Consider the following 27795-nt stretch of genomic DNA (forward strand, 5'->3'; position numbering starts at 1 on the left):
GGGAACTTTTAAAGTAATAATTAAATATGCTTTTTTCCCTTTAAGTACAAATTAATGCAGACATTGGATTACAACATAAATGAAACTGAATACTATGACATAACAGCACATACCTTTGTAGCATAGATTTTCTCTACAGCCTCCTCCAAAACTAGGTGGGCAAGCAGAACAGGGCCGTCCATGTTTATAGGGGGCATGGCCCCACCAATTTCCCCTTAAAGAGATGATCCACTCTAGTAAGAGGTAGTCTAATAGCATTATTTATAAGACTCTATAAAATATTACTATCTTCTAAATAATGACTTTGGTATGCATATTTAAAACGTATCTTTCATCACCCTTTGGTTACTAGGTTTATACTGCTGCCTCATTCTTTTGAAAATATTCAAGTAATTTGATATGTATATTGTTAAAAATTACAAAATTAAACTTTTACAGAACACCAAACTCTATTATGGGATACTCATCTATATTCCATTTGTTTTAATAGACAGACTTTAGACTTAGATTTGACCCTAAGTACAGCTGTAATATTTTCAACATAATCATTCACTGGTCTTTACACAGGTGAAAATATATTTCTCAGTTAATCTACAGTTGCTCTTCTCTAAGAAATCCAAATTATCACAAATATCTATGGAATATAATAATCTAATAAGTAAAAATGTAATCCCTGTCTTGACAAATTCATATTTTCAATTTTCATATTCCCTTTAAGCATTGATATTATGCATCAGGCAACCATAATTGTTGCCATGTTAAGTAAACTGAGTTAAAACAATACACTTTACTCAATAAGTATATATATATGTATACACACACACACACACACACACACAAATATATATAAAGAAAAATATACATATAAAAGTAATGCTTTGTCTACTTACTTTGGGGAATAGTTGCACACCAAGTAGACAGCTTTAGGCCATATTTGCCCCCAGATGTTCATGTTATGACACAAATTAATAGCACAGCCTATTCTGTTACTTGTTGCCCACACCACCTACGTTAGAAAAAAGAAAATAGAAAAAAAGAATACTACTCAGTGATGAAAAAGAATGAAATCTTGCCATTTACAACAATGTGGATGGAACTAGAGGGTATGCTAAGAAAAATAAGTGAGTCAAAGAAAGACAAATATCATACGATTTCACTCATCTGTGGAATTTTAGAAACTCAACAGATGACCATAGAGGAAGGGAAAGAAAAATAAGATAAAAACATAGAGGGAGGCAAACCAGAAGAGACTCTTAAAAACAGAACAAACTTAGAGTTTCTTGGAGGAGTGATGGGTGGAGGAATGGGTTAAATGGATGATGGGAATTAAGGAGGACACTTTTTGGGACAGCAATGGATGTTATATGCAAGAGATGAATCACTGGATTCTACTCCTAAAGCCAAGACTATACTGTATATTAACCTGAATTTAAATTGAAAAAAAATAAAAAAGAAAGGCTAAGAAAAAGTAGGCTGAGATGAAGACAACAACATATACCAGAGAGAAATGCATAAAACTGAACTTGAATAATGAACCTTTATCATTCAACATGAAATAAGGCAATGTCAAAAGGATATTTGTCCTGAGGCTTTGGGCAGAGTTTAACTCAACTTAAAGAAGAGTGCTACAAGTAAATAACTCTAGCTATAAAATGTAAGCATCTTCAAAATACACATTTACTAAACAGTTCAAAAATTACATCCTCACAAACCTAAATGCTATGTTAATGTTTCCATGAAAAAGCTTACCTAACAAAGGAACAGAATTTTACATCTTAAACTCTAGTAAAACAAACATTTAGAGGCTAAAGTTCTAATATGATCTGTATTTTTCATAGCACCACCGCTTATTATGGAATTCAGTGCTTATCTTAATCTTGTCATATGCAAAAATAGACAGAACAATTTGCTTTATATTCATTAATAATCAGCCATAGAAATGCTAGTAACTCATGTTGGTGGTGAGTGTTATCTAGTTGAATCTATCTTTCATTGCTCAATTTAGAGGTTTAGAATTTAGTCAATACCAATTGTGAACACTGAATTAAAAAAAAAAAAGTAAATGCTGCACACATGTCAATATTGACTGTCATGGTAAATAAAAGTATATTTTTATTCTATGGAAAATAAAAAATAATGAAGACAATAAATTCCTTCCCATTTGCATTTCCTGAGGCCAGACTAAAAATGTTTTACCTGTAAAATCATTAAAATAATGTCTTTTTTTAATGTGTATTTATTTTTGTAAGGAGGGGTGAGGAGGAGAGAGAGGGGGACAAAGGATCAGAAGCAAGCTCTGCACTGCCAGCAGCAAGCTCTACATGGGGCTTGAACTCACAAACCACAAGATCATGAGCTGAGTCGAAGTTGGTTGCTCAACAGACTGAGCCATCCAGGTGTCCTGAGATAGTATCTTTTTAAAAGTGATGCTTGGACTTTCCCTACTTTTATTTTTTATAGAAACTGAAAAACCTATTCTACATATATCAATAGGATTTTTCAATAACCATACCAAATTCACAAGAAAGACATACATGTTCAGTATATAAATTCAGTTGTGTAAATTCTGCCACAGTTACACAAACTCAGAAAAATGAGGCATAATATACCCAAGACATACCTGTGTATAATGAGTACACACAGGACCGGAACATCTGAATGGACAATACGGGTTGCATTCATGTTCGTACGGGTACCTAAAGTCTCTCACTTCATCATACCATGCTTGTACATGAAATGTTGGGGGTCTGTATCTATTTGAAAGAAAATAACCATAAAGAGTAAGTAAAGTTGGAGAAAGTGTAAAATCAAATATTGCAAAATGGATTGATAAAGTCTAATAGAGAGATATTCTTATAAGTTATTAATCTTAAACCCTTATGAGTCCTTTACATTACTAATACATCAATGGTTTAAAACAAAATATAAGTCTTACATATTGCTGGTTATTCTTCTATGACTTGTATTTGTATTGGTTGATTGTTTCTTTTTAGCTTTAAGCCTTAGAAAATTTTCCATTGATGAATTAATAAGAATTTCAATCACTTACATTTTCAAAAACAAAGAAGTTATATTTACACTACCTTCCCCAGTGGGCTCCCAAATTCTGCCCAATTGATGGAAGCAAGCTTGCAGGTCCATGTTCCCACAGACAAGTTTCAGCCCAGGATTCTGCAGATCTTTCCAGCTCTACATCCCACGTCTATAGTTCAAAACAGAAACAAAATACAAATACACACATATTATATACATGTAGAATTCAGGCTTTTCTTCAGACTATAATGTGGTTCTACTCAGTTCTTCTGTTCTCCTCCTTTTTACTGCTTTGCAAAGTCAACATCTCAGTCTGGGTTCTCACCATCTTTCACCTAGATTTTTACACTAGCCTTCTAATTAGTCTCCCTGCCTCCATCTCTTATCCCTACAACATGCCCCACAAATTTTTGGAATTACCTAAGTGAGCACAAATATGCTTAACTGATCCTCTATCCAAACACATACAACAAACTCCCATGTACATAAAGTTCAAGATCCTTGGTCACACAGTTCCTTATAAAAACATGCTGTTCTTTGCTCTTGCTGGCACGGTTTCCTTTTTTTAAAACATTCTTCTCCCAATTAGTCAGACAGACCCTTATTCTTTCTTCACAATCTGGCTTTAGATAATATATTCTAGATAGCTTTTCAATTTTCTCAGCTTTTTTTTTTTTTTGTGGCTCTTAGAACTTTGTAATACTTCTTCATTTAGCAGCTATTACAATGCAGAGTTAGTATTTGTCTACATGTCTGTCTCTCTCACAAGACTATGAGTTCCTGAGAGGCAATCGTTTAACTGATGCCGGTATCTTTGGCCTATTTGTGTGTGTGTGTGTGTTTTGTGTCTGTCTTATAGACAAGGTGATTAATAAATGTTTACTAAGTACATGAATAATGAACCTGACTCCTATAAAATATATATGCATCATTATATACAACATTCAATGAGGGTGATTAATCTGTACTTTTAAAATAATTTACAAAGAAATATTAAAAATTACTACTGAATTATTTTCTATGTCTTGGGTTTAATATTGAACTAGCTGATTTGAAAAACCGGTAGTGTTTAGTAAATGTGATGGTAAAAACAGAGCTGGGTTCAACCTTGGCACGGTAACAGAACTCTGGACATGTTAAGAAAACAGAAAAATAATTCTGGAATTGGAACATAAGGACACAACCTAAGGTGATAGCAATGAGACCGGAAAAGAGCGGACAGACTGAAATCATGTTGCAGAATTTAAATTCCTAGAAGTTGATAGATGACTGAAGGAAGGTGGTGAAGGGGGAGGTGGGGATGAGGACAATGAAGGTTACCAAATCAGGAGAAAGAAAATACAGAAGGAAATAGATTGTTATCATGGAAATATGTCTAACGTATTTCAATGCAAATTTCTAGGGTGATGTCTGTGATTCATGCAGCATGTATGCCAAGTAGAGAGTGGAAATACATGCCTGGGGTTCCGGGAAAAGAAATCTGTGCTGAAGACATGAATTCAGAATTATTACCCAGAGAAGACTTTCTTCAGAAAGATGGTACAGAATGAAAAGAGGAAGGAAAAGAAAATTCTGGGGCTATCAAAATTGAAAGGGAGTGGAAAAAAACAAATCAGTAATATAAACCAGGGAAAATGGGATCAAAAAGGTTAAGGGAACACTAAAAGAGGGATAAGTTATAGAAACAATGGGACAAGGATTGGAGGAGTAGAGAGTGGGCAACAAGATCAAATGTCATGGAAAATTCCAGAAAGACAAGAGCTACTAAGCACTAATTCATGATCAAGAGTGAATTCAGAACAATTCTCGGGAGAAAATCAGAACACAAGGGCACATATGTGACTGAAAGGAGAAAGTGGGGAAACCACGTGTGGGTTACTCTGTTAATACTTTAAAAAGAAAGGAGGAAGAGAGATGGGCAGAACCTAAAGAAAAGTTACATGCCAGGTTCTCAGGGAGAACTTGTTTGCTGGTCTTCATTTTTAAGGGAAGAAGAAACCCAGTCATGACTGTAGGCCATGGGAAAGCACAGTAGGGGAGAAAGAAACATACACACACAAAAGCCTTGAAGTCACTGTGATGATTTTAAAACACTCTTCCCCACAACTCCCACAAAGGTGGTAATGAATTTCCTCCCTGTCCCTTCAATTTGAGCCAGATTGTGGCTCCCTTCTAATACACAGAAAGAGACTGTTAGACTTCTCAGACTGGGTTAAGAAATACAGCCTCTATCCAGTTCTTTCTCTTTTAAGACACATATCTTGACAGACCTGCTCCAACAATTAGAGGGCTACCCTGAAGACATGGCTGGCAAGAGAACGTGGAGTGATCACACAGAGACCGAGGGATGCAGAAGGAGTTTCCATTGTTTGAGTTTTCCTTGACCAGGCATGAGTCAGTTTGCAAGTTTAGATCACTGCAAACAAACACCTAAGAGACCCTGAGTAGGAACTACTCAGCTGAGCCCTTAAGAGAGACCATAGGAACCTTCTTCAAGGTCAATCGACTCTTGTTTTATATTTGAGTCTACAATCTCAGATGTCAGTTTTTCTGTTGGAATTGAAGATGGATGCTTTTTTAATAGAGGTAAACAACTGGCTCCAGATTCACAAATATGTTATATTGCAAAAGTTTGTTTACTCTTTGTTTCAATTGTAAAGAAATTGAAAGAAAATCTAAAATATATCATTCAAATGCTTTAGGTAGGTTTTCTTACTGGCAAAATGTGAAACAGAAGATAACTAAGGTCCCTTCGAGGACTAAAATTCAACTATTGAGTATAAAAAAATTATTGAGTCTATACTATGCATAAGCTGTTTTTTAAGGTGTCATGGGGGAGTGCCTGGGTGGCTCAGTCTGTTAAGTGTCCAACTTTGGCTCAGGTCATGCTCTCATGGTTCCTGGGTTCAAGCCCCGCATCAGGCTCTGTGCCAACAGCTCAGAGCCTGGAGCCTGCTTAGGTTCTGTGTGTTTCTCTCTCTCTCTGACCCTCCCCTTCTCACACTTTCTGTCTCTCCTCTATCTTTCTCTCTCTCTCTCTCTCTCAAAAATAAATAAATCCTTAAAAAAATTTAAGGTGTCATGGGTTTTCTATGTAATCCACTAAAAATAAGGTTGGAGGATGCATATCAAGTCAACTGTAATTATGCTGAAATAGGGACACATTATTTTACTATAAAAACCAAGGCAGAGGAACATACAACTAAAATTTCCTATTAATATTTAACAATTAATTAGTGACAATTTTTAAAGTGATGATTTTAAAGAATCTAGTCAAGCATAGGTGGTTAGGTAAAGTTCAGTAATGAATATCAAGATGATTCTTTAAAAAAAACTTAATGTAAATATAGCTGTCTGGAAGAAATGTTATTGTGAAAACAGCATAGAATGTTTATTTTTATGCCACAACATAACATTACATGTTTCAAGACCACCAATAATTCATACCCATCCCATTTAAATGCAAGTTAGTCTTTACACATTTCTATTTAAATTCAGGTTTGTAAATAAAATCAAGATGGCCTGACAGACCTTTTTTTTTTTTCCTCTGAACTATTCACCCAGCACTAATATAAACCCAAACCACATTTAAAATTACCATTTCTTTAAAAAATGGGTATTTGAGGTGTGTAGAAATGAAAACCACTCTATTTTCCAATTACATCTCCAAGCTGCTCCTTCTTAGAGCACAGTGAAATGTTCAGTGAAGTTGTGGTACTAAAACATTTAGAAAACTACTGAATTATTAGTCTCCAATGATATTTTTAAAGCTGGTTTAACATGGAGGTTTTATTATTTCCTCTTGTGTATGTATGTACCTGTATGAGAAATCCTAAATGTTAAGAAAGGACTTCCAAAAGTAAATCTAGAAATACAAAGTGATTTTACTACTAAAATATCATACTGGTAGAAATTAGAGAGTATATAGTTATCAAGACATGTACAGAAAATTCCATTATTATAATATCCTCAATGAAACATGAGTGAACATATACAATTCTATATTCCTACCAGAATATCTGCTATCCTACTCTAATAATAGGTGATGACAGCTAGAAATCACACAAGAATATGTGTAGTTTTAACAGAGTTAATATAGGTAAGTTACCACTAAGCTGTATCACTGTCCATTAGACAAAAATAGTCATTAGTGATATTACTTTTCCTTTCTCTTTGATACTGAGACTAATTTTGTCTCTTGAAAACAATTAAGTATTTTCAAATATATCTTCTTGACCACAGTAACTTTATAGCTCTTTCCAGATAAATATAATTTGAAAATTCATGTCCTGGGAATTGTTTAATCTTTATAGATTCAAAATTATTATTATAATACATCAAATGAGTTAAAGGCCAAAGTTAATCACTAAGAATTTTTCTGAAGATGAACATTTGCTTATAATTGAGGATTCAAAACTGTTATTTTAAAAAACTCAAGTGAAATGTAGACTATTTTTCAAATAAATAAAAATCAAACAATTTCCCACAGAATATCTAATGTTAAAGGACTTTTTAATCATTTTCACTTTAGATGATATTAAAGAACATGGAGTAAAATTTTGTGAGATTATCTGTTTGATGGAAATTCGTTTAATTAAGATGCTACATAAATTACCCCAGAGATTAGTGATAGGGGTGGACAAAATGGGCATCAATCAACCTACAAAATTACTTGCATGCACTTATTAATAAAGGTATGATAATCAGTCTACAAAAAAACTAGTTGACACAGAAGTAGTTTATTTTACAGAGTTAGATTCTCCAGTAAAGAAAATATGTAAACGAATAAAGACATTTTAATAGGAAATAGTCCAATTTTAAATGGTGTGAAACATAAATGCACAAAGAAATAATCTGCTGGATAGAAACTCTCATGTAATTTCAAAATTATCAAATGTCATTCTAAGTAGGGAGAAATAGGGTTGCGAGATTTTCTACCATTTCACAAAACCCCACCTAAGTGGATAAGCTACAATAGGTCTTTTCAAAGACACGCTGAGAAAAGTGTCTTTAAATAGTAAAACTAAACTTTTTCCAAAACAATTGGAAAATATAATTAATGTTGTAATTAATTATCCAACAAATCAAAAGAGTATCTAATACAGAAATAATGTTCCAATCCATTATACCTTTTTGCCAAACTGATGTTTTAATGGATTTCCAAGGTAAATGCCAAAGACAAAATTGGTCTTTGACTATCATACTATTAGGTAGCCTAATCAAATGCAAACATCAGTCTATGATACAATTTGCAGTTTAATATGGACTTTTAAAATATGCATTGCTTTCTGGCAAAGTAGTAAAATTATGAAAACCCAATGGTGTTGAAAAGGCAATTATGTTGGAAGTCCAGTCTAGGTTAGAAGTTCTAGTCTACTTTCCATCACTGAAAACCATAAATAGTATAAAATTATTTTTTAAAACTATCGGCATTTGAAATAAATCTTGACAAAAGGAATTTCACAAACACTCTTGTTTTGACACATATATATCTGCTTACTTAATTCAGAATACCACCCTTATATCTGTAAGCCTACCTCAGTTCTGAGCAGTCAATGTCCATCAGAAGTAATGACAGTGCTGGCTTTCAGTTGTATTAAAAACACTCTTTCCCTACTGCTACATCTTCTGGATATGCAAGTAAGGTTATTAGTCATAAATTTTCCTCTCATTTTCATTTATAGAGTAAAAATAAGCTTGTGCTTGTTCAAAGTATTTCAGTGCATAATTAAAACATAGATACACCCTGGAAGAGTTTTCTTTCCTATCTAAATTACGTATTTTAAAACCTATCTCTTGATTATGTCGTTTGGTGTCTGTTTCCTTATCTATAACAATAGGAAGTTGGTATAAGTTTCTTCAACTGCTTTCAGCTTTAAAATCCTATTATTCTGCATGTATCATCTCTTATAGAATGCTCTGTATTGTTTACAGAACCCCATAAAAACTTACAAACTGTAAAATTTGTAAAACTTCTGATGACAATTAATGGCATTTCTAACTAAGAAGTAAAAGCTGTTTTGTGATTTAAAAATGAGCAGAGGACTTGAATAGACATTTTTTTTCCCCAAAGAAGACATACAGATGAGGAACAGGAACATGAAAAGATGCTTAACATCACTACCCATCAGAGAATACAAATCAAAACAATGAGATATCACCTCACACCAATCAGAATGGTTAGAATAAAAAAAAAAAAGAACAAGTGTTATAGAGGATGTGGAAAAAAGGAACCCTCTTGCACTATTAGTGGGAATACAAATTGGTGCAGCCACTGTGGAAAACAATGAGTTTCCTCAAAAACAATAAAAATACAAATACCATACAATCTAGTAATTCCACTGCTGAGTATTTAAACAAAGAAAATGAAATCACTAATTTGAAAAGATATATCTACTCCTACGTTCACTGTGGCATTATCTACAATAGCCAAGATATGGAAACAATCCAAAAATCTATCAAAAAATGAATGGATAAAGAAGATATGTTATTGGAATACAATGGAATATTACTCAGCCATAACAAAGAATGAGATCTTGCATTTTGCAACAACATGCATGGATAGACCTAGAGGCAATTATGCTAAGTGAAATAACTCAGTCAAAGAAAGGAAATACCATTTGATTTCACTTATATATGGAATCTAAAGAAAATAGAAACAGTAACATACTCATAAATACAGAGAGCAACTGGTGGTTGACAGAGGAGGTATGTAGGGGGATGAGTGAACCAAACTCAGAGGTATAAACTTCCAGTTATAAATTTTAAAAAAAAGTTTTGACATGAAAAGTAAAGCATAGAGAATACATCTAATAATACCATAATAATTTTGTGTAGTGACAGATGATAACTGCACTTATCATGGTGAACATTGCATAATATACACAATTGTCAAGCTGTAATTTGTAGAATTGTCAGATCACTTTGTTGTGTACCTGAAACTAATATAACATTGTATACCAGGTATACTTAAATTTTTAAAAAATTAAAGCCATATTGTGACTTAAAAGATTACAAAACCAGAAAGGTTTCAGATTTTCTATTTACGAGTCTACAGAAGAGCTCAATTGTTTCTGAATCAATCTCTGTTGAGATGAGAAAGTTTTAATATTGTCCAAAACAGATAAATGAACTGAAACTTCAATGAATATGAAAAGAATATATTCTCAGTAAGAAGTTAAAACCAGGACCCCATCAGCTTAATCCCGAAAACATAAGGGTAGGATCTCTGAAATAAGACACAGACATGTAATTTTTTTGCACAGCTAAAAGGAACAAGGATTCTTCAGCCAGCTCATACCATTTTGTAAAACTGATATAATTTTATGGATTTCCAAGATAGAAATACACATGATCTACATGAAATTTTTCTGCACAGCTAAAAAGAACAAGGATGTTTCAGCCAGCTCCTGAATGTAGAAGTGGTTGAAGAAAATCAAAGACATATAGAGGTATGTCTTTCTAAATACCACCTTTACAAGATAATTCTTGCTGTGCCACCACTTCTGAAAAAACAGGTTTATAAACTATTCATCATATGTCAAAACTAAATCCCTCCCCAGATCACTTTTGCATTCTCCTATATAATCAGAAAGTGTAATCCAAAAATCTGACAGGCTAGGTTGTCAACATGATCCTCTCAACAGCAATAACTTGACCTCCAAGAAAGAATCTGTTCTTCTATGAAAGTCACACATTTGATAGTTCAGGAGATTTCAGATTTCAATTCCAAATATAAGCCTTAGTATAAAATTTTTGAAGTCACTTTATTTTGCTCCCTGTTTGTGGTATTATCAGAATTACAGTGAAGAAACTGACGTCAAGGAAATAAATTAATTAGCAAATCAATCTATGCTGAAGGAGTGTATGATGTTTTTTGTGATAAAGTCAGCTGGTATGAAAAGCACTAAGGGAAACCGCAGTAACTACAACTCGGAAATTACCCCAGGTGTTTAACTACTGTGCTTCACCTGTTGTGATAAGACTTTGTAGTGACAGGGAAAATGTACGAGGCTCAGATTTCAAAGGGAACATCTGTGTCACAATGCACAGAGGCCAGGTACTGAGAAAGCAGCATTACCTCTGGGCAACGCACTTCTGAGGGGCTCCTGGAAGTTACAGAGGTAAGAGGCAGATGTGGTAGTATTTCACTTAAATTCCACTTTAAAACGAAGCCTTAAAACCTTAGAAAGCAGCAACCTGTAATTTAGGGATTTGTCTCTTCACTTCATTAAAACTGAAATATTTTTTAAATGGTAATTTAATGTATGGGAATAAAACACAGATGATTTCAATTAAACCCACAGTTTCACTATTATACAGAGAGACTGAATGCATGATGTAGGGGAGATTGTCCTTGTGAGAAAGAAGAGCCATCAGATTGACATAATCCTTACATTTCTACAAAACACCTGACTCATCTCATCTCATCTCACTGCCAAGGTCTTCCCCAGTCCAGCCATAACTACATTACTTGTATCCTACCCCTATTCGGCAGGGGCCCTCAATAGTGACTCTCTGAAACATTAAAGAGGTTATAAATCACCAGAAAATCTTTTTAAAATACAGATTCCAGAGGTGCTTGGGTGGTTCATTCGGTCAAGCAGCCTACTTGGGGTCAGGTCATGATCTCTCAGCTTGTGGTTTGAGCCCCACATCGGGCTGTGCTGACAGCTCAGAGCCTGGAGCCTGCTTCAGATTCTGTACCTCCCTCTCCTGTCTGTTCCTCTCCCACTTGTGCTATCTTTCTCTTTCTCTCTCTCTCTCAAAAATAAACAAATGCTAAATAAATAAATAATGAAATGCAGATTCCGATTTTGTAGGCTAGGAGACAGCTCTAAGCTGTAACATTTGTAAGACCTGGTACTAAGACCATACAAGGAATAATTACACTCAGAGTTGCAAGCTTCTAGCACCTGTCTATTTTCTTGGCCAACTGAATCCATTAGATATTTTCCCCAAAAGGAACTGCTCTTTCTCTGCTCTACTACTTAGTTATTAGACTTCATCCTTTCACCAAAGTCCTGTTCATAATCTCTCCCCTTTTGGAAGTCATTCCAACTATGATACTCCATTTATCATACTCTTCTCTGAACCTTCTTAAACATGTACTTTACCAATTATTATATGTTCCTCTTGATCTGTCTCCATTGTTTTGGGTCTTTATACCCATGCTAGAATTTAAAATAAAAACTTTGTCTCACACTTCTTTGTGTGTGTGTTCCATGGCACCTAATATAAAGCATGGCATATTATACATTGCCGGTATGTACCCATCAATTATCTCTTGTCTTACAGCTGGCATGGAAATGGGCAATAACTTAGATCAAAGATCCAGGACCAAAGTTCTCTGCCTCAAACATACATGTGTGATATAAACTCAGATGGAAGGGTATTTATAATGTGCCCATGCTTTGTAAGTGTCATACCTTTGTACTGACTTTGTGATTAATCCAAGGCTATGATGCCTTCATTATTTTTATTGTCATTTATGAGAGTAGTAGTTAATAATCTTCGAGACTATGTTCTAGATGTTTGAGGAGTCTTCAGTATTTAAGGAAATCTTTTAGTAACTTAAAAAGTACCATCTATCAGTTATATAAGCCTTGATTTATGGCACCGTATAAATTTATAAGAATTAACACCTGTGTTTTATTTTATTTATAGCTCATAAAGTTTAGAGAGATGGAATATTGATCAATAAGTCAAGCCTGGAAAAATATATGATAGGAAATATAAACTTTCATAATAAATCACTCCATAGTATCTACTTATGTATTAGTTAATAATTTTCTATTTCAATATTTGAATATAACTTGGGTTTTGAAAGTAAATAAAATATTAATTGCTTTTATTTATTGTACCTAGGGATGCTTTTCCAGTTTTCAGAAAGAAAGAGAGGGATTAACAAATAAAACACTTCTTAGGCAAACTAGGAAAAGAAAACGTTGATGGACACATAGAAACCAAAGCCTAAAATTGAACAGTATAACTTCAATTTAAACCGAATGTTAATATAAGAAACATTTAAATGACATAGTTTTAATGAAACTGCTATAATTAGTTTCTCATTGTTCCTATAGTGAGAATTCTGCGTTAACTTTTCACTAAGAACTCCCATTTCAAGAATGATGAATTGTTATGCTTCCAAGCAGTCAACAGGAGCTCCTTAAACATAGTTTCCAGTTTTACTTGGCTGCTATGAGGAAACTCAAGGCAAGTTTAATAATCAAAGCAATCATGTTGTTAGATGCCCTTTAGGACTATGCCTTTAGGTCTGTCTTCTTCAATAATTAAACAATGATTAAGATGAAGATTTTAAGAAATATGGCTTAACAAAGTTCCTTATTTGAAAATGTGAGAAAGAGTATTATGTTAACTAGTCTTCATTTGTTTCCACAAAGCCATTCTCAGTCCCTAAGTATCATTCTCTATGTCTCAAAAGACTTAATCTACATATTAACTTACTTTAGGTTCTCTTGCCCCTGGATTCCAATTGGATTTGGCTAATGGAGGACACGAACAGGAAGTCAGAGGGTGGGAAGTGAATTTAGGTATGCATTACCCCCTCACCAACACCAACGCTACTCATCGCCTTTCAATCCTCTGCCTCACTCTGATGGCAACAGTGTCCAATCACACAGCCTGCTTCCAGATGCCAGTCCTCACCAGGGTGTGACATCACCGTTCAAGCCTGGATGCACCCCCCATCCCTTAGGGCTCACATTGGCCCTGTCCACAACTCTGCGTACAGTCCTTTTTTTTCTAGTGAACCCTTGTTATTGTGGCATTGTTTCCTGCTAAAAAATAATATTTGAAAATAAAACAATCTCACAGAATTTATATTAGCAAACTGCTTACCATATTACCTGCTAACCTATGAGATCTTAATGAATGTTCTCTTCTTCCCTTGTTCCTTTAAGGATCTGCTTAATCTACTGTGATTCTCATAGCCTTTCAAGGGAACATTACTGATATTTATGTGACTAAGGAAGAAATTCAAATCCAAGATTTTGAATAATTGAAAAACAAGATAATCATTGCCACCTAAAGTCCTAGTGAAAAAGTAAACAATCCTATAACTCAAATTCAACAGACTATTGTTTTTACATACAAGAGTAAGTTATTCCTAGCTTTGCTTTCAGTCTATTAGCAATAAACGTTTGAACTTAAGACCTTTGTTCCTATTAATTTTTTAAAAATGTTATTAATGTTTATTTATTTTTGAGATAGAGAGAGACAGAGAGAGACAGAGCATGAGTGGGGGAGGGGCAGAGAGAGGGGGAAACACAGATCTGAAGCAGGCTCCAGGCTCTGAGCTGTCAGCACAGAGCCAGACAGACCTGGGGCTTGAACTCACAAGCTGTAAAATCATGACCTGAGCCTAAGCCAGATGCTTAACTGACTGAACCACCCAGGCACCCTGAATAAATTTCTAAGATGATATATCCAGTGAAGCTCCCAAGTACCTCCAAAGTTTAGGTAAGATGATATATATACAAGATACACACACATAAATACATACAGGAATAATTTAAAAAGTGTTCATAAACACCAAGCTTAGAAATCCATTATAATCACTTTCACTTACAAAAATCAAATGAATACTGCCAAATTATGTCAAAAGACGGATTTCTTTTTTTTTTTCCTTTTAGATATGAATAGAAAGATGAGTAGGGTTAGGCAGCTCCAGGCTGTCATAATACACACTTGAATAAGATTCTTTTCATCATATATAAAAAAAAAAAATGTCCCAAATATCTCATAATAGAGGCTTGGATCAGTTCTAACAAATTGTGGCTGCCACATCCTTGCCTTCAAATCAACTGTACATATATTTTCATATCCACGCCTTTACTCAGAAGGTTCTCATCATCCAAATGCTCTCTTCCAGACTCCCCACCACACAATGATTACAACTTCTTACAAATACTATTTCAAAACATACCTCTTCCAAGAAACCTTTCCTGATTGCTACCTTACTCTGAAATTCTTTAACATTTATATGCGCTTTAAAATATATTAATTTGTACTTATTACCACCTTGTGATTTACATTTTAAAAGCAGTTCTCCAGCAAAAGCCTTATTAGCATTCTGATCCCTCTATCTCCTGAGTCTCCCTACTTGCTGAGGGGTCTAGCCATCCTCACTTCATGAGACAAACCATTGTAACTCTGAAAGTCACTGAAATCCAATGCCACATTAGCCACCTGTCATAATTACTAAAGAATGATTTTACTTAACCAAAATGGAAAAAAATATGCCTAACCAATACATAAAATTAAGTAAAACATAACACTATACTTCACTGAAAAGAATGCTTTTGCCATTTTTAAGATCATTTTGTCATCAGAACAGAATTAATGAAATTATTTTGCATTCTACCCATTTTAAAACTATTGTTGAGGGGTGCCTGGGTGGCTCAGTTGGTTAAGCATCCAACTTTGGCTCAGGTCATGATCTCACAGTTTGTGGGTTCGAGCCCCACGTCAGGCTCTGTGCTGACAGCTAGCTCAGAGCGTTGGAGCCTGCTGCAGATTCTGTATCTCCCTCTCTCTCTGACCCTCCCCTGCTCATGCTGTCTCTCTCTCTCTCTCTCTCACACACACACACACACACAAATAAAAACATTTAAAAAAATTTTTTTAATAAAATTTAAAACTATTGTTGGAAATCTAGTCATCTTTTCATTTTTCATTTATTCATTCCATTTTTTCCCCTTCCAGCTAGCATGAATTGAGCTTAAAGCATCTGTCAGCTACTTAGCTGGAGAATACAAAAATTACTAAAGCACAGCCCCTTTCCATAAAGGAATGGAAGGTTAGAGAAAGAGACAGGATGCAAATATCAGGGCACAGGCAAATATGAAATGCTACAGAAGCCAGGGAAGTGAGTGGGAGTGAACCTAACTCTGTATGGAAGGGTTTAGACAAAAGCCAGTTCTTAAGAGGAGAAATTCATTGCAGAGAAGACAAGGAGGGAGTTCTAACATGTGCAAAGGTAAGCAGGCTTGGCAAGACATTGAAAACAGCATCGAAAAAAACAAGGTATGTGGAATAATGGCACAGGTGCTCTTGTGAAATACTGATTTCTTTTTATTTGTTTAGTTTTCTATGTTCACAGAACTTTTGGTGAAAAGACCTCTGCCCTTTCTTTCTAGGCAGGAATTTTGATGCTCTTATTCCATCTCAATGCAGAGCCACGCCTCCCCCAATACTCCTAGAACTTTGGTTTCCCTTCTCTGGACAACGTCTGATCTCACAATATACAGCCAACCATTCAGTATTTCAGGTATGGATTTGCCATGTCTGAAGGAAATATAGGATATAGTTTTATGTTTTACTCTGAACACCTGACTGAACACTGACTTGCCCCATTTGCAGAATTATTTTCTATTGTCTGAGGTACAACAACACACATGAGGAAGTCTCTGAACAGGAACTCTCATGCTCATTCTAGGTCTAATCTAGTTGTGCCTCAATACTTGCCCAATTTGAAATTCTACTTCCTCCCTCTTCACCCATATGGCCTTTATCGTTCATCCTATCATTGACTACACCTCACTTTTCACTATCCCACAGAGCTGTGCCATTCACTAATTTTAAGATTTCATTTTCCATTTCTCCTCCAGTTAGACTGATTTAAACATTAGGCATTGGGGGATTTTGTCACTCAAATGTCTTCATCTTTTTGGTTTCTAAGTACTTCTTGAAAGAGTGAAAAGGAATTTCTATTGTCTGCCATTAGTGGTGACAGCCACTACCTTATAAAAAGGGAGAAGGTGAATGTGATAGTTGAGGAGGGGAAAAATAAAGAATTTGAATTCCAGAGTCAATATTTCATGTCCCCCTGGGAGCCTAAAGTCTATTCGAAGTGGGGTTCCCAGACAGCAGCCATGTCACCTGGGAGCTTGCATAATACTGAGGCCCACATAGACTTACTGCATTAAAATCTGTATTTTTAACAAGATGTCCAGGGGATTCATATGATTATGATTATGAATGATGCACATTAGAGTCTTAGCAGTGTTGGGCTAAAGCACCCTTATTCCTATTCCCAAAATCATACCTAACTACTTTTCCATGAACAATATTTGCTATCCTTAATTTCCTGAAGATTGATTTAAAAACTGTCCATCTACCCATGTGCTTAGGTAAAACCTAATAACATCCCAGATTCCTCCATATTCTTCACCCTCACATTAAAGCTATCAACCAAACCATCAGCAATGGGATGAAATCTGATGATTACAACGTCCTGTTCTGCTTCTCATGCTAAAGTTCTCATCTTCTACCGTTCATGGAGGGAGTGAGAAAGTAGACTGGATTTTGGGAGAGTGGGAGAGGAGAGCAAACCATGTGGGAAAACAGGAGGCATCCTTATCCTGGAAAGCAGGCAGCAGAGACTGGTTCTACTTCCTCTAATCTCTTAAATTTCAGTTGGCAAAGTGTGTATCTAGTAACTGGGTGATTTCTAGGATCTGTAAAACCATTCTGGGAACCACTATCAGTTGAAAGATATAGGATCTTCCCCATTGATCTTTAAACCAGAATGGAAACTGCCACCAGTTTTTAAAATCCACAGCCAGGTACTGAGTGGATTTCAAAATTGCACCAGATGCTGAAACTCCCAGCCTGCTGCTGTCTGGCTCACCAGGCAAATTCATTGGTCTTGCAACAAGACTTCCTTGAAAATCTCCAGATTGATGTTATGATTACAAAGGGGTTTTAGTGTGTGTTTACACTCTTGCCACCTTTCACCACCTTCATGGCTTCCAACCCACTCTAGTGTTAGACGGATTACTGCAATAGCTTCATCTCCCTGCTCACACTTTTGCCCCACCTACCACCATCTAACTTCTGTTCTCAACAAAGCCAGAGAAGTATAAGATCATACTGTTCCTCTGTTCAAACAGTTCAAATGGCTTCTTACCACTCAGACTGAAAGTGAGTTTTTGAAATGATTTTTATCTGTCCTAGTCTCATTTCCTACATTACTTTCCTTCTCCCCTCACTCTGTGTCAACCACACGGGCCCTCTGCTAAGTATGGAGATTCAGGGACTTCATACCTATTCCAGGCAAGGAAGAATGTTTGTTATGGTTACTGCTGGGCCCTAGATGGCGCCTGCCATAATCGTAAACCTCTAATACCTGCCGATTAAAGGAATAAACAACAATTTCAAAAATTTGTGGCATTTTTCTCTGGCTTTGAGTGTTCCATCTCCTACTGAATCTACTTATCTTCTCTTTCCTTTTTAAGACCCTAGATTTGCTGATTAAGGAGGTATCTTTAATCTCCTAAAATTCCAGGATAATTATTAAATTATATAAAGCAGGGCTGTAATGTCACTTTCTTCCTACAGGTATTATCATTGACAATGCAACTTTTGAAAAGAAAAAAATACATTAATTCCAAGTGCCAATGTCTTTAAAAAACAGCTACTCAAATAAAGGTTTTGTAAATTTTTAACTTCTGTAGACTAAGATACTGAAAATAAAACATAACTTTATTGTATGTAAACAATCTTATTAAGATAAAGTAAAAACACTTTAGGAAAACTAAATAAGCTAATTTAAATACAGAGTAAAACATCTTAACTTTAAATAATGATAACATTTTTTGAATCAAGAAAGATATTTCACGTACTTTTAAGTTAATGTAGATTATATTGTATGTCAATAAAAGATGCGAACATTTAATTTTTGAAAATTACCAGACAAGCATCAATATACAAGGAGAAAATTACCATTTGGGGAATCAAGAGTTGTAACAAAAATCTTAATTGATGTAAATTCCTGCCACTTTGAGCAAGATAAAAAATGTGTAAACGTGGAGCTTTGGCCAAATAACTTACGAGGCCATCATATTCTGAGTATATGTAACAGGTGGTAAATAATGTCATAACATGGATTTATGAGAGTAAACAGAGCAACTCACAAGACAAAGATCACTACTTCAGGCTTGGATTCGGGCTATAGACAGAAATAGAGCAGAACCCAGACTACCAAAAAAAAAAAAAAAAAAAAAAAGGCTGATCTGTGTACATTTTTCCTATCTTAAAAATATGGCAAACTAGGTTGCCTCATGTCTAGTTTCTGGGATCATCTGCTATGTTAAAGTACGTGAAAAAACATGAACAATAACAGCAAAACCCAACTTCCCATGTTAAATGTGGCCTTAGAAAGAAACTAAGTGACAAGCTGGAACCATGTCATTGCAACATGCTCCAGGGACCAAAAGAATGGCTGGTTGTTTGGCTCAGCGAACACTGGCTGCCTCGCAGAAGGACCGGTATCCAGATGCACCTGCTCTACATTTGGAAACATGCTATGCCAAGGCTCTACCCATAGTTTCGTCCATATATGAGGTAAGAACAAACAGGCACAGCCATCAACCCTCCCAACTGAGTGACTGTCAACAGGTGCCTAAAAGATGTAGAAATAGTATCATAGTAGAAAATGGCTTACATAATGGGCCCATAGGACCTTTTTTAGGTAAAATTTGTGGTTGTTAAGGCACTCTCTAGAGTTTGGTACACTTTGCATCCCAGTGAACTATTTCAGATTTCGGTCACTTTATAATGTTCCAGGTAAAATTTTGAAGCAAGAGGTAAATACCCATTAACTCATTTTATTATTTGAATTCAGAACATTTGAATATATTTACTATTATCTCAGGTGCTCTATATTACAGGATAATCTTTAGTATATAATAAATATTAAAATATTGAATTATTTGAAACAGTTTTACCTTCGTGTTTAGTATTTCCATTTCCTATGTCAGTATCTCTGGTGCTACTGATATTCTGCCTCTCAGAACTCTTATTTTAATTCCTCTTTCTTACCTGTCCTCATATTAATATTTACCTCATACATAATCTTACCTATTCTTCTATCCATCCTGTCATTCAACACATATTTACTAAACAACCAACAATATTCAATCAGCAAATATTTACTGAGTACTTCTGTGCATCATGCCAGAACATGAATAAGGCACGATGCTTACCCTTCAAGGAATTTAAAGTCTTAGAAAGGAAATCATACCTGTGAATATTAACTGCAACAAAATTTTCACACTATAAATAGATTTGAATAAAATATTTTAGGAGCACAGCAGGAGTAAGGACAAGGAATGGGTGTCCCAGAGAAAGCTTTCAGAAAGACAACATCTTAACTTAGTCTTGAGTAAGAGATTGTCAGAAGGAGACAGGAAGCGCAGACATTCTGCTCACAGAAGAAACTGGTTAACAGAGAGGCGAAGAGACATGAGGAAGCACAACCACCTTTAAGAACAGTGAATAGTTCAGTGTGAACACAGATTCAGGTATACACAAGCGAGTTGAGGGCCATGGGGCAGAATTGATAGGCTCTGCCTCCTTTTATGCATTTATCAAGGTGAGCTTTAACTTGTGAGCATCCAGAAGTTAACAGAAGTTTTGTGCAGCTGACTAACCACAGCAGATTTGTTTGAGTTAAAAGACAGACTTAATACTCCAAAGAGGACATCCAGATAACCAACAGATACATGAAACGATGCTCAGCATCCCTCCTCATCAGGGAAATACAAATCAAAACCACACTGAGATACCACCTCACGCCAGTCAGAGTGGCTAAAATGAGCAAATCAGAGAACTCTAGATGCTGGCGAGGATGTGGAGAAACGGGCACCCTCCTACACTGTTGGTGGGAATGTAAACTGGTACAGCCCCTCTGGAAAACAGTGTGGAGGTTCCTCAGGAAACTAACAATAGAACTCCCCTATGACCCAGCAATAGCACTGCTAGGAATTTACCCAAGGGATACAGAAATGCTGATGCATAGGAGCACATGCACCCCAATGTTCATAGCAGCACTCTCCACAATAGCTAAAACATGGAAAGAGCCTAAGTGTCCATCAACAGATGAATGGATCAAGAAGATGTGGTTTATCTATACCATGGAATACTACATGGCAATGAGAAACAATGAAATCTGGCCATGTGTAGCAACATGGATGGACCTTGAGGGTGTTATGCTGAGCGAAATAAGTCAGGCAGAGAAGGACAAATATCATATGTTTCCACGTATAGGAGGATTAGGAAGAACTTGACGGAGGAACAAGGGGGAGAAGAATGGGGGAAATGGTGGGGGAAAGGGAGAGAGGCAAACCATGAGAGACTCTTGAATGCTGACAAAAACTGAGGACTGATGGATGTGGGGGGGAGGGGGGATGGGCATGGAGGAGGACACTTGTGGGGATGAGCACTGAGTGTTATGTGGAAACTAATTTGACAATAAACTATTTGTAAAAAAAAAAAAAAAGACAGACTTAATAACAGTGAGGAAGGTGGACTAAAGTAAAAATAAAGTAGAAACAGACTGGTAGAGTCTATTGGGTGAGAAGCTGTGGTACCAATCTGCAGGCAAGATACTGAGCAAAGGTTAGGATGAGATGGAAGAGATGAATTCAGAAAACATTTCTGAGTCAGAATCTACAGAATTTGGCAAGTAATTGTGTACTCATGTTTGCATGTGTATGTTATGTGAAAGTGGGGAGAAAGAACGAGAGCATGGCAAGAGCTGGGGATGGGCCTAATTTTCTGTTTTGTGGGGTATTTTGTTTGTTTACAGAGGACTGAGTAGATGTTAATGAGATCCACTAAGAAAGAATCCAGGAAAGGAAGTAGGATTGCAGGCAAGGGTAGTGGGAAAAAAGTAAGGCAGTTCATTTTCTTTTCAGACATCTGAAGCTCGAAGTAACTGTGGAGTAATACCACACGGAGATGACCCAGAAGGCAGAAGGAAATATGTAAATTAAGCTCAAAGAGATGATTGTTAGATAGAGATAAAGACTATGCCACATACTAAACACCGTCAATATACGGATGGTATTGAAAGTCAAAGGAGTAAGGGGGTGCCTGAGTGGCTCAGCTGGTTAAATGTGTGAGTACAGGTCATGATCCCACAGTTCATGAGTTTGAGTCCTACATCAGGCTCTACATTGACAGTGCTGAGCCTGCTTGGGATTCTCCCTCTCTCTCTCTGCCCCTCCCCTTTCCACCTGTGCACTCTCTCAGTCTCTCTCTCTCTAAAAAATAAACTTAAAGAAAAAAAAATTTTTAAGCCAAAGGAATAGATAATGTCCTGTAGGAAGAGAGAAAGCCAAAAGGAAAAACCTAAGAAACAAAGTTTATGAGACCATTAGGAAACAAGAATATGTTGATGAAATAACCAGAAAAGTAAAAGACCAAATGATAAGGTTAAAACCCATGGAAAGGAAAGGCTTGAAAACAGTATGCACAACTGTATCAAATGTGTTATCTCATTACAGCTTGTGGTTTTATTCTTTACACCAATTTTTTAAAAATTTTATGTTTATTTATTTTTGAGAGAAAATTAGGGGAGTGGGGGAGCAGAGAGAGGGAGACACAGAATTCAAAGCAGGCTCCAGGCTCTGAGCTATCAGCACAGAGCCCAAGGTGGGGCTTGAACCCACAAACCATGAAATCCCGACCTGAGCCAGTCGGATGCTCAACCGACTAAGCCACCCAGGCTCCCCTCTTTACATCAATTTTACCATTGAGAAAAGCAATGCCCAGAGTGGTTGCTGACTGCCAGGGTTCACACACCAGTGAGCAGCAGAGGCGAACATGAACCTGTTGCTATCTAGGTACAAAACTAGCATTTTCCCTTTAAAATTCATTGCCTCTTCAGCAACAGTTTCATTTGATGACCTAAAAGCTCTAGTTTCTCAATTTACCCTAAATTAAACATGGGTAATCTCTCTCTGTAAAATGTCTGTCTAAAGTAAAAAACTGTATGACTTCTTATATATGAGCTTTCAAAGAGAAAGCCAATTATGGAACCTTTCCAAGCATCACTAGTTTCTATAATCAATAATTCATCTCTCTCTCCCCGTACTAATTCTGCCACAGGTCTGTGCTTTCTTCCACCTGCTCTTCTTCTAGAAATCTCCCTGGATCCAGCATGTGTCTGTTTCTCTCCTTCAGTTGAGATATGCCCTCCCCTCTTTGTAACAATTCAGGGTCCTGACCACCTTCCAGGAACACCATAAAACTCATCTTTCCCACTAATTAACTCCCACCGTGAGGAATATTCCATTAACCTCTGCTCTCTTGACATTTATTCACACACAAGAACAGAGAATTTTGTGTCCTTCTCTACTCGAATATTTTCTTTTCTTTTTTTCTGAGAGAGAGAGAGAGAGAGAGACAGCGTGAGCAGGGGAGGGTCAGAGAGAGAGGGAGTCACAGACTGAAACAGGCTCCAGGCTCTGAGCTGGTTGTCAGCACAGAGCCCGACGCTGGGCTCCAACTCACTGAACTGGGAGATGATGACCTGAGCCAAAATCAGACGCTTAACTGACTGAGCCACCCAGGCGCCCCTACTCGAACATTTTCAAATGTGTCTACTCTTTCTTCTCAATCAGCCTATAAGCTATTCAACGGAAGATGTGGCTTTCCAGATTCAATTTTTAACCCTATTAGTTAAATGAGGATTTGAATAGAGATAGGGATGGGATGTTAATAAATGAGGATGTGGCTTGACTGCCATAAATTCAAGGACAAAGAGAAGACTAAATAAGCACCAAGTATAAGTAAGGTCACCGGCTATTCACATTTTTAATGTGATATGACATACAGCATACAAACAAACAAAGCAGTGGCACCTATAGGGTATTGCAGATTTTACAGGAAACAGCTCTTAAAGCCAAATTTTAATAAATACACTTTAAATGACTATTTGAATAATAGAGAGTAAGTAATATTCTCACAAGGTTGATCAATGTATGTACTTACATTGTTATGTAATACATAAATGAACATTTCAAAAAAAGTAGTGTTATTCTTTTAGACTTCCCTTAAATGTGTATTCTAGAAAATGTGTTCCAGTATTACAGTTGGACAGTGAGGTCCTCTGCAGCCCATTAATGGCCAAGACACAGTTCCAGTGCTAATAGTATCTAAGGGCAACACAACATAAACCCTGGCTGGTTTCTAAATCTGCATTTCAAGGGTAGAATGAAACCACCGAAACTAAAAAGAAACTCATAGAAACAGCCCAGACCAGACATCATACAATAGGTAGTTATTTGTTTTGGAAGTGAGACATGAAAACGAATTACAGAACTGTTCTTTCATTATTTCCATATAACGTAAAACACACACAAATATTTTCAGGTTTCTTTTTGTGGGTTTGAATTCCCAAGTTCTTCCTGATTTTAAATACAAAGCAATGGAATCCCTATGCACATGGAAAAAGCATACGGTGGCCTACTTGGAAAGGTTCTGTAACTGGCTCTTTCTGTTTGAAAGCTCACAAATGAAGAAGTCATAGAATTTTTACTTTGGACAAACACTTTAAGATACACAAAAAGCAGAAATGTGAGACATTACAGATGTCATATCCTGCATAGATTTTTGCAAAGAGCTAATGATTTTTTTAGGCACTTTACTGAAGCAGTATGGGGAGACACGACATTAGCTGTATGTCATAGTAATGCTTACTGAAATCTTGCAATATGCCTGATAATGAACTAAACTTTACGTAGGTTATCTCCTCAGTACTCCACAACCCTCTGAGGTGAGTACACATGCTGACCATAAGGAGACTGAAGTAGAGAGAAATTAAGTTGCCCTAAGTCATACACCTACTGGGTTATCAGTGCCAGACTTCAAGCCCAGACCACTTGATTGCCAGGCCCTGATTCTTAACCTCTGATGAGTTCTAGAGTGCCACCCATTTTCTTCAGGGTAAATTTTTTTTTCTGGTGAAAATTAAAATAATATAATGCTATATTTTGTAATGGGTAATATGAACTTATTTCAACTTCCATATAGCATGAAAGTTGCCTAAGTAGGAAATACCCATCAGCACTAATGTGAATGCAGAAAGAAAAACTAGAATGCATTAAAATTAACTGCACCCTGCATAAGCATTGGTATCACCAATGATTATTCTCAGTTTTTGCTAGCACCTTCCTAATTTTAGTATAATAGATATTTTGAAAATTTTTCTAAATATTTCAGGTAGAGTAGTACATTAATAAGTTATAGATTAATAGCCTTTAAAAAGTAAGTTTGTATGGGGCGCCTGGGTTGCTTAGTCGGTTAAGCATCCGACTTTCGCTTAAGTCATGATCTCGTGGTTCGTGGGTTCGAGCCCCACGTCGGGCTCTGTGCTGACTGCCAGCTCAGAGCCTTGAGCCTGTTTCAGTCTGTGACTCCCTCTCTCTCTGACCCTCCCCTGCTCACACTGTCTCTCTCTCTCCTAGAAATAAAACATTTAAAAAAAAAAGTAAGTTTGTATCCCAAACTTGGTACTTATTTCTAAAAATAATTATGAGGTTATTAAGGATGTCACAGGTATTTTTTTTTAATCTTTGTCTAGGCTTATTTTCACATGTCAAAGTGCACAAATAAATCCAGAAGAAAAAAGAGTCATTGCCAAAGCACACATAACATAAAGCAACCACAGAAATAAACCCTTTACAATATGTCATTTACATACTGTTAATAAGCAAGGACTCATTGATAAAGTTATCGACAATCCAGAAAACTACTTCAGATTACTCGTCCTTGATTTCTCAGATCCACCATTTATAAGAAAGTTCCATCAGTTAGGAATTAGGAAGCAATTGTTCGACTAAATCACTTAAAAGCAAATGCATCAGCTGTTCAGGATTTTCAGCACAGGAATCTTCCTGGTAAGAATAGAATGTGGGGCTTTTAGTAGAAACATTGTATCTAATGGTATTTAATTCTACTACGAAATTCAAAGGGCTCTTAGAATAAAAAGAATACTAATAAAAGAATATGCAGAGGAATATACTCCCAAAGAAAAATTTTTGTTTAATTTCATACAAGACATATGGTAAAAATTAAATAATAGCATGAGGGAATTTTACCAGGAAGACTAAAAGCCTTAATAAACATTTTTTGTACATACCATTTGAAAAATTTCCTTACCATATATTGCATATTAGATGCTGTTGGATACACTTGACTTCGTAATTTATTATGAAGGTCCAAGATACTCTGCATGTCATTGTCTGTGATGGCCCTTTTCCCTCTTTGCTTGGCCATCCACCACTCACCATCCTCATCCATGTACTTTTCCAAAAGTTTCTCCAATAAAGTAGCATTAGGAACTACCATGGCTGGGATTGCTCTAGCCATGAATAGCACTGCGGTTACTCTGAGCCACTCCTGCGCGGTACACTTCATAATGAATGATCTCAGGATTTCCCCGGGAAAATCTCCAAGACAGGCTCTTCCACTCCTTTTGGCTATAACGACATGCAGTGTGATTAAGGTGAAAATCTAGGCAGATGTTAATTTTCTAATAACAAAAGAAAAATAACAGTAACAAAGGCAGTGTGCCAGTTTGATTTGCTTATACAATGCCAACAAATGGCCATGCACTTTTTGAAATAACTGCAATCCATTTTTCTTCCCAACCCCGAGGATTTTTCATAATGCATTGTTTTCACAAAATAGACAACTATATTTACCAAAATAACATGCACGAGAACCAAACAAACGGCAAAAAGAGTCAAAGCTTCAAATTAATTCCTGAATTGAAAAGCTTTAAAGAGCTCTGTGTATGTATCACATACAGCCTGCAAAGCGTGTTATCTATTTATTACAGTTTTCTATCAATCGAGAGGCCCACGTTTCTCTCTGTTGTAAGGTATTATTTTCTACCAGTGTCCTAGCTCCAGTTCGCAGATACTCAGAATGTCCATCACATTCTGAAGTCGTGAATGTTTTAAAGAAGGACAAAATGTCATCCACACATATATCCACGGGTACATCTAGAGGGCCCACGGAACTAACAGGAAAGAAAGGGTCGGGGAGGAAGACTCCTCTGAACCAGGCGCGGGGCAAGAAGAATTCCATCATTATTTCCTGAAAAGTGTGCGCCCAACCTGTGGCCTGCACCCCAAAAAGCCAACAGTCCGTCGGCAACTTCAGCTTTTCCTCCCACGCGCCGCGGGCGCACACTCTCCACTTAACCCAAATGGAAAGAGCGCGACACAAGGCGGACAAGCCCACAAAGTCGCTTGCAAGAACGAGGTCCCGCAATCTCATCGCTGCAGCTTTCCAAGTAGCACACCCCCATTCCGAGTCCGCCCATTTTCTACAAGCCGGCTTTTATTTTATTTTATTTTTTTTTTTTTGGTTAAGCGGAGCTTTAGAAGAAAAAAGGTAGGAAAAGGTGGAGCCTGACGACTCAGCAAAGCGTTTCAGAAATGCCTTTACCTCTCCAGCGTGAGGTCCCCCACGAGCGCGGGGCCCAACACGACGGCTAGCCTCCCGCAGCCGCCCCAGCCCGCGCACACGACTGCACACACACACACACGCGCGCGCNCTGGACGCTTGGCCTTCGCGGGCGTGCTTTGGGACTCAGAGGCCCCGAATGCAGGTCTGGACTGTGTGGGAGGCGTAAGCACAGAGGGCCCCCGCTCCTCCCGCCCCTCCCAGCGCCTCGGCTCTTCTTCCCACTTCCTTCCTCAGATGCTGAAGAAAAGGAGGCGCCCCAGAGAGCATGCGGGCGTGGGGANTTCCTTTACGTTCTCCTGATCACTTCTGTTTTCCAGGACCCAGTTCTAGAATTGAGATGTTGTTCTTTTTGGCTCCATTAACACTTTAGGATGACCAGGTGGGGAAGGGGTTTCATAGAATGATGTTACGATCTGTCACTTGGGATTGCCTGACAGTGGAGAGTCCCGCTTCGTCCTCCATAAGCTATGGGAC

The 27795-nt window shown here is 36.8% G+C and overlaps 1 protein-coding gene across 2 annotated transcripts in view; it reads right to left on the reverse strand.

Moving 5' to 3' along the window:
* The window catches only part of CRISPLD1 (cysteine rich secretory protein LCCL domain containing 1), a 46022-nt gene extending 18637 nt beyond the window's left edge, over positions 1 to 27385 (reverse strand). The window contains exons 1-6 of one of the 2 annotated variants that reach the window (XM_077752463.1): positions 27301 to 27385; positions 26005 to 26324; positions 3084 to 3202; positions 2621 to 2753; positions 891 to 1006; positions 114 to 214 (exon numbers count right to left, since the gene is read on the reverse strand). In XM_077752463.1, coding sequence (XP_077608589.1) covers positions 114 to 214; positions 891 to 1006; positions 2621 to 2753; positions 3084 to 3202; positions 26005 to 26262 — 727 coding nt within the window. In that variant the 5' untranslated portion in view covers positions 26263 to 26324; positions 27301 to 27385. Of the gene's footprint in view, positions 1 to 113; positions 215 to 890; positions 1007 to 2620; positions 2754 to 3083; positions 3203 to 26004; positions 26325 to 27300 lie in introns of those variants that run through there. The other variant, XM_077752464.1, reaches the window with a different exon arrangement.
* Positions 27386 to 27795: the final 410 nt, after the last annotated feature.

The sequence above is a fragment of the Crocuta crocuta genome, unplaced genomic scaffold (genome assembly GCF_008692635.1).
Source record: "Crocuta crocuta isolate KB4526 unplaced genomic scaffold, BGI_CrCroc_1.0 scaffold141, whole genome shotgun sequence".
NCBI classification, from domain to species: Eukaryota; Metazoa; Chordata; class Mammalia; order Carnivora; family Hyaenidae; genus Crocuta; species Crocuta crocuta.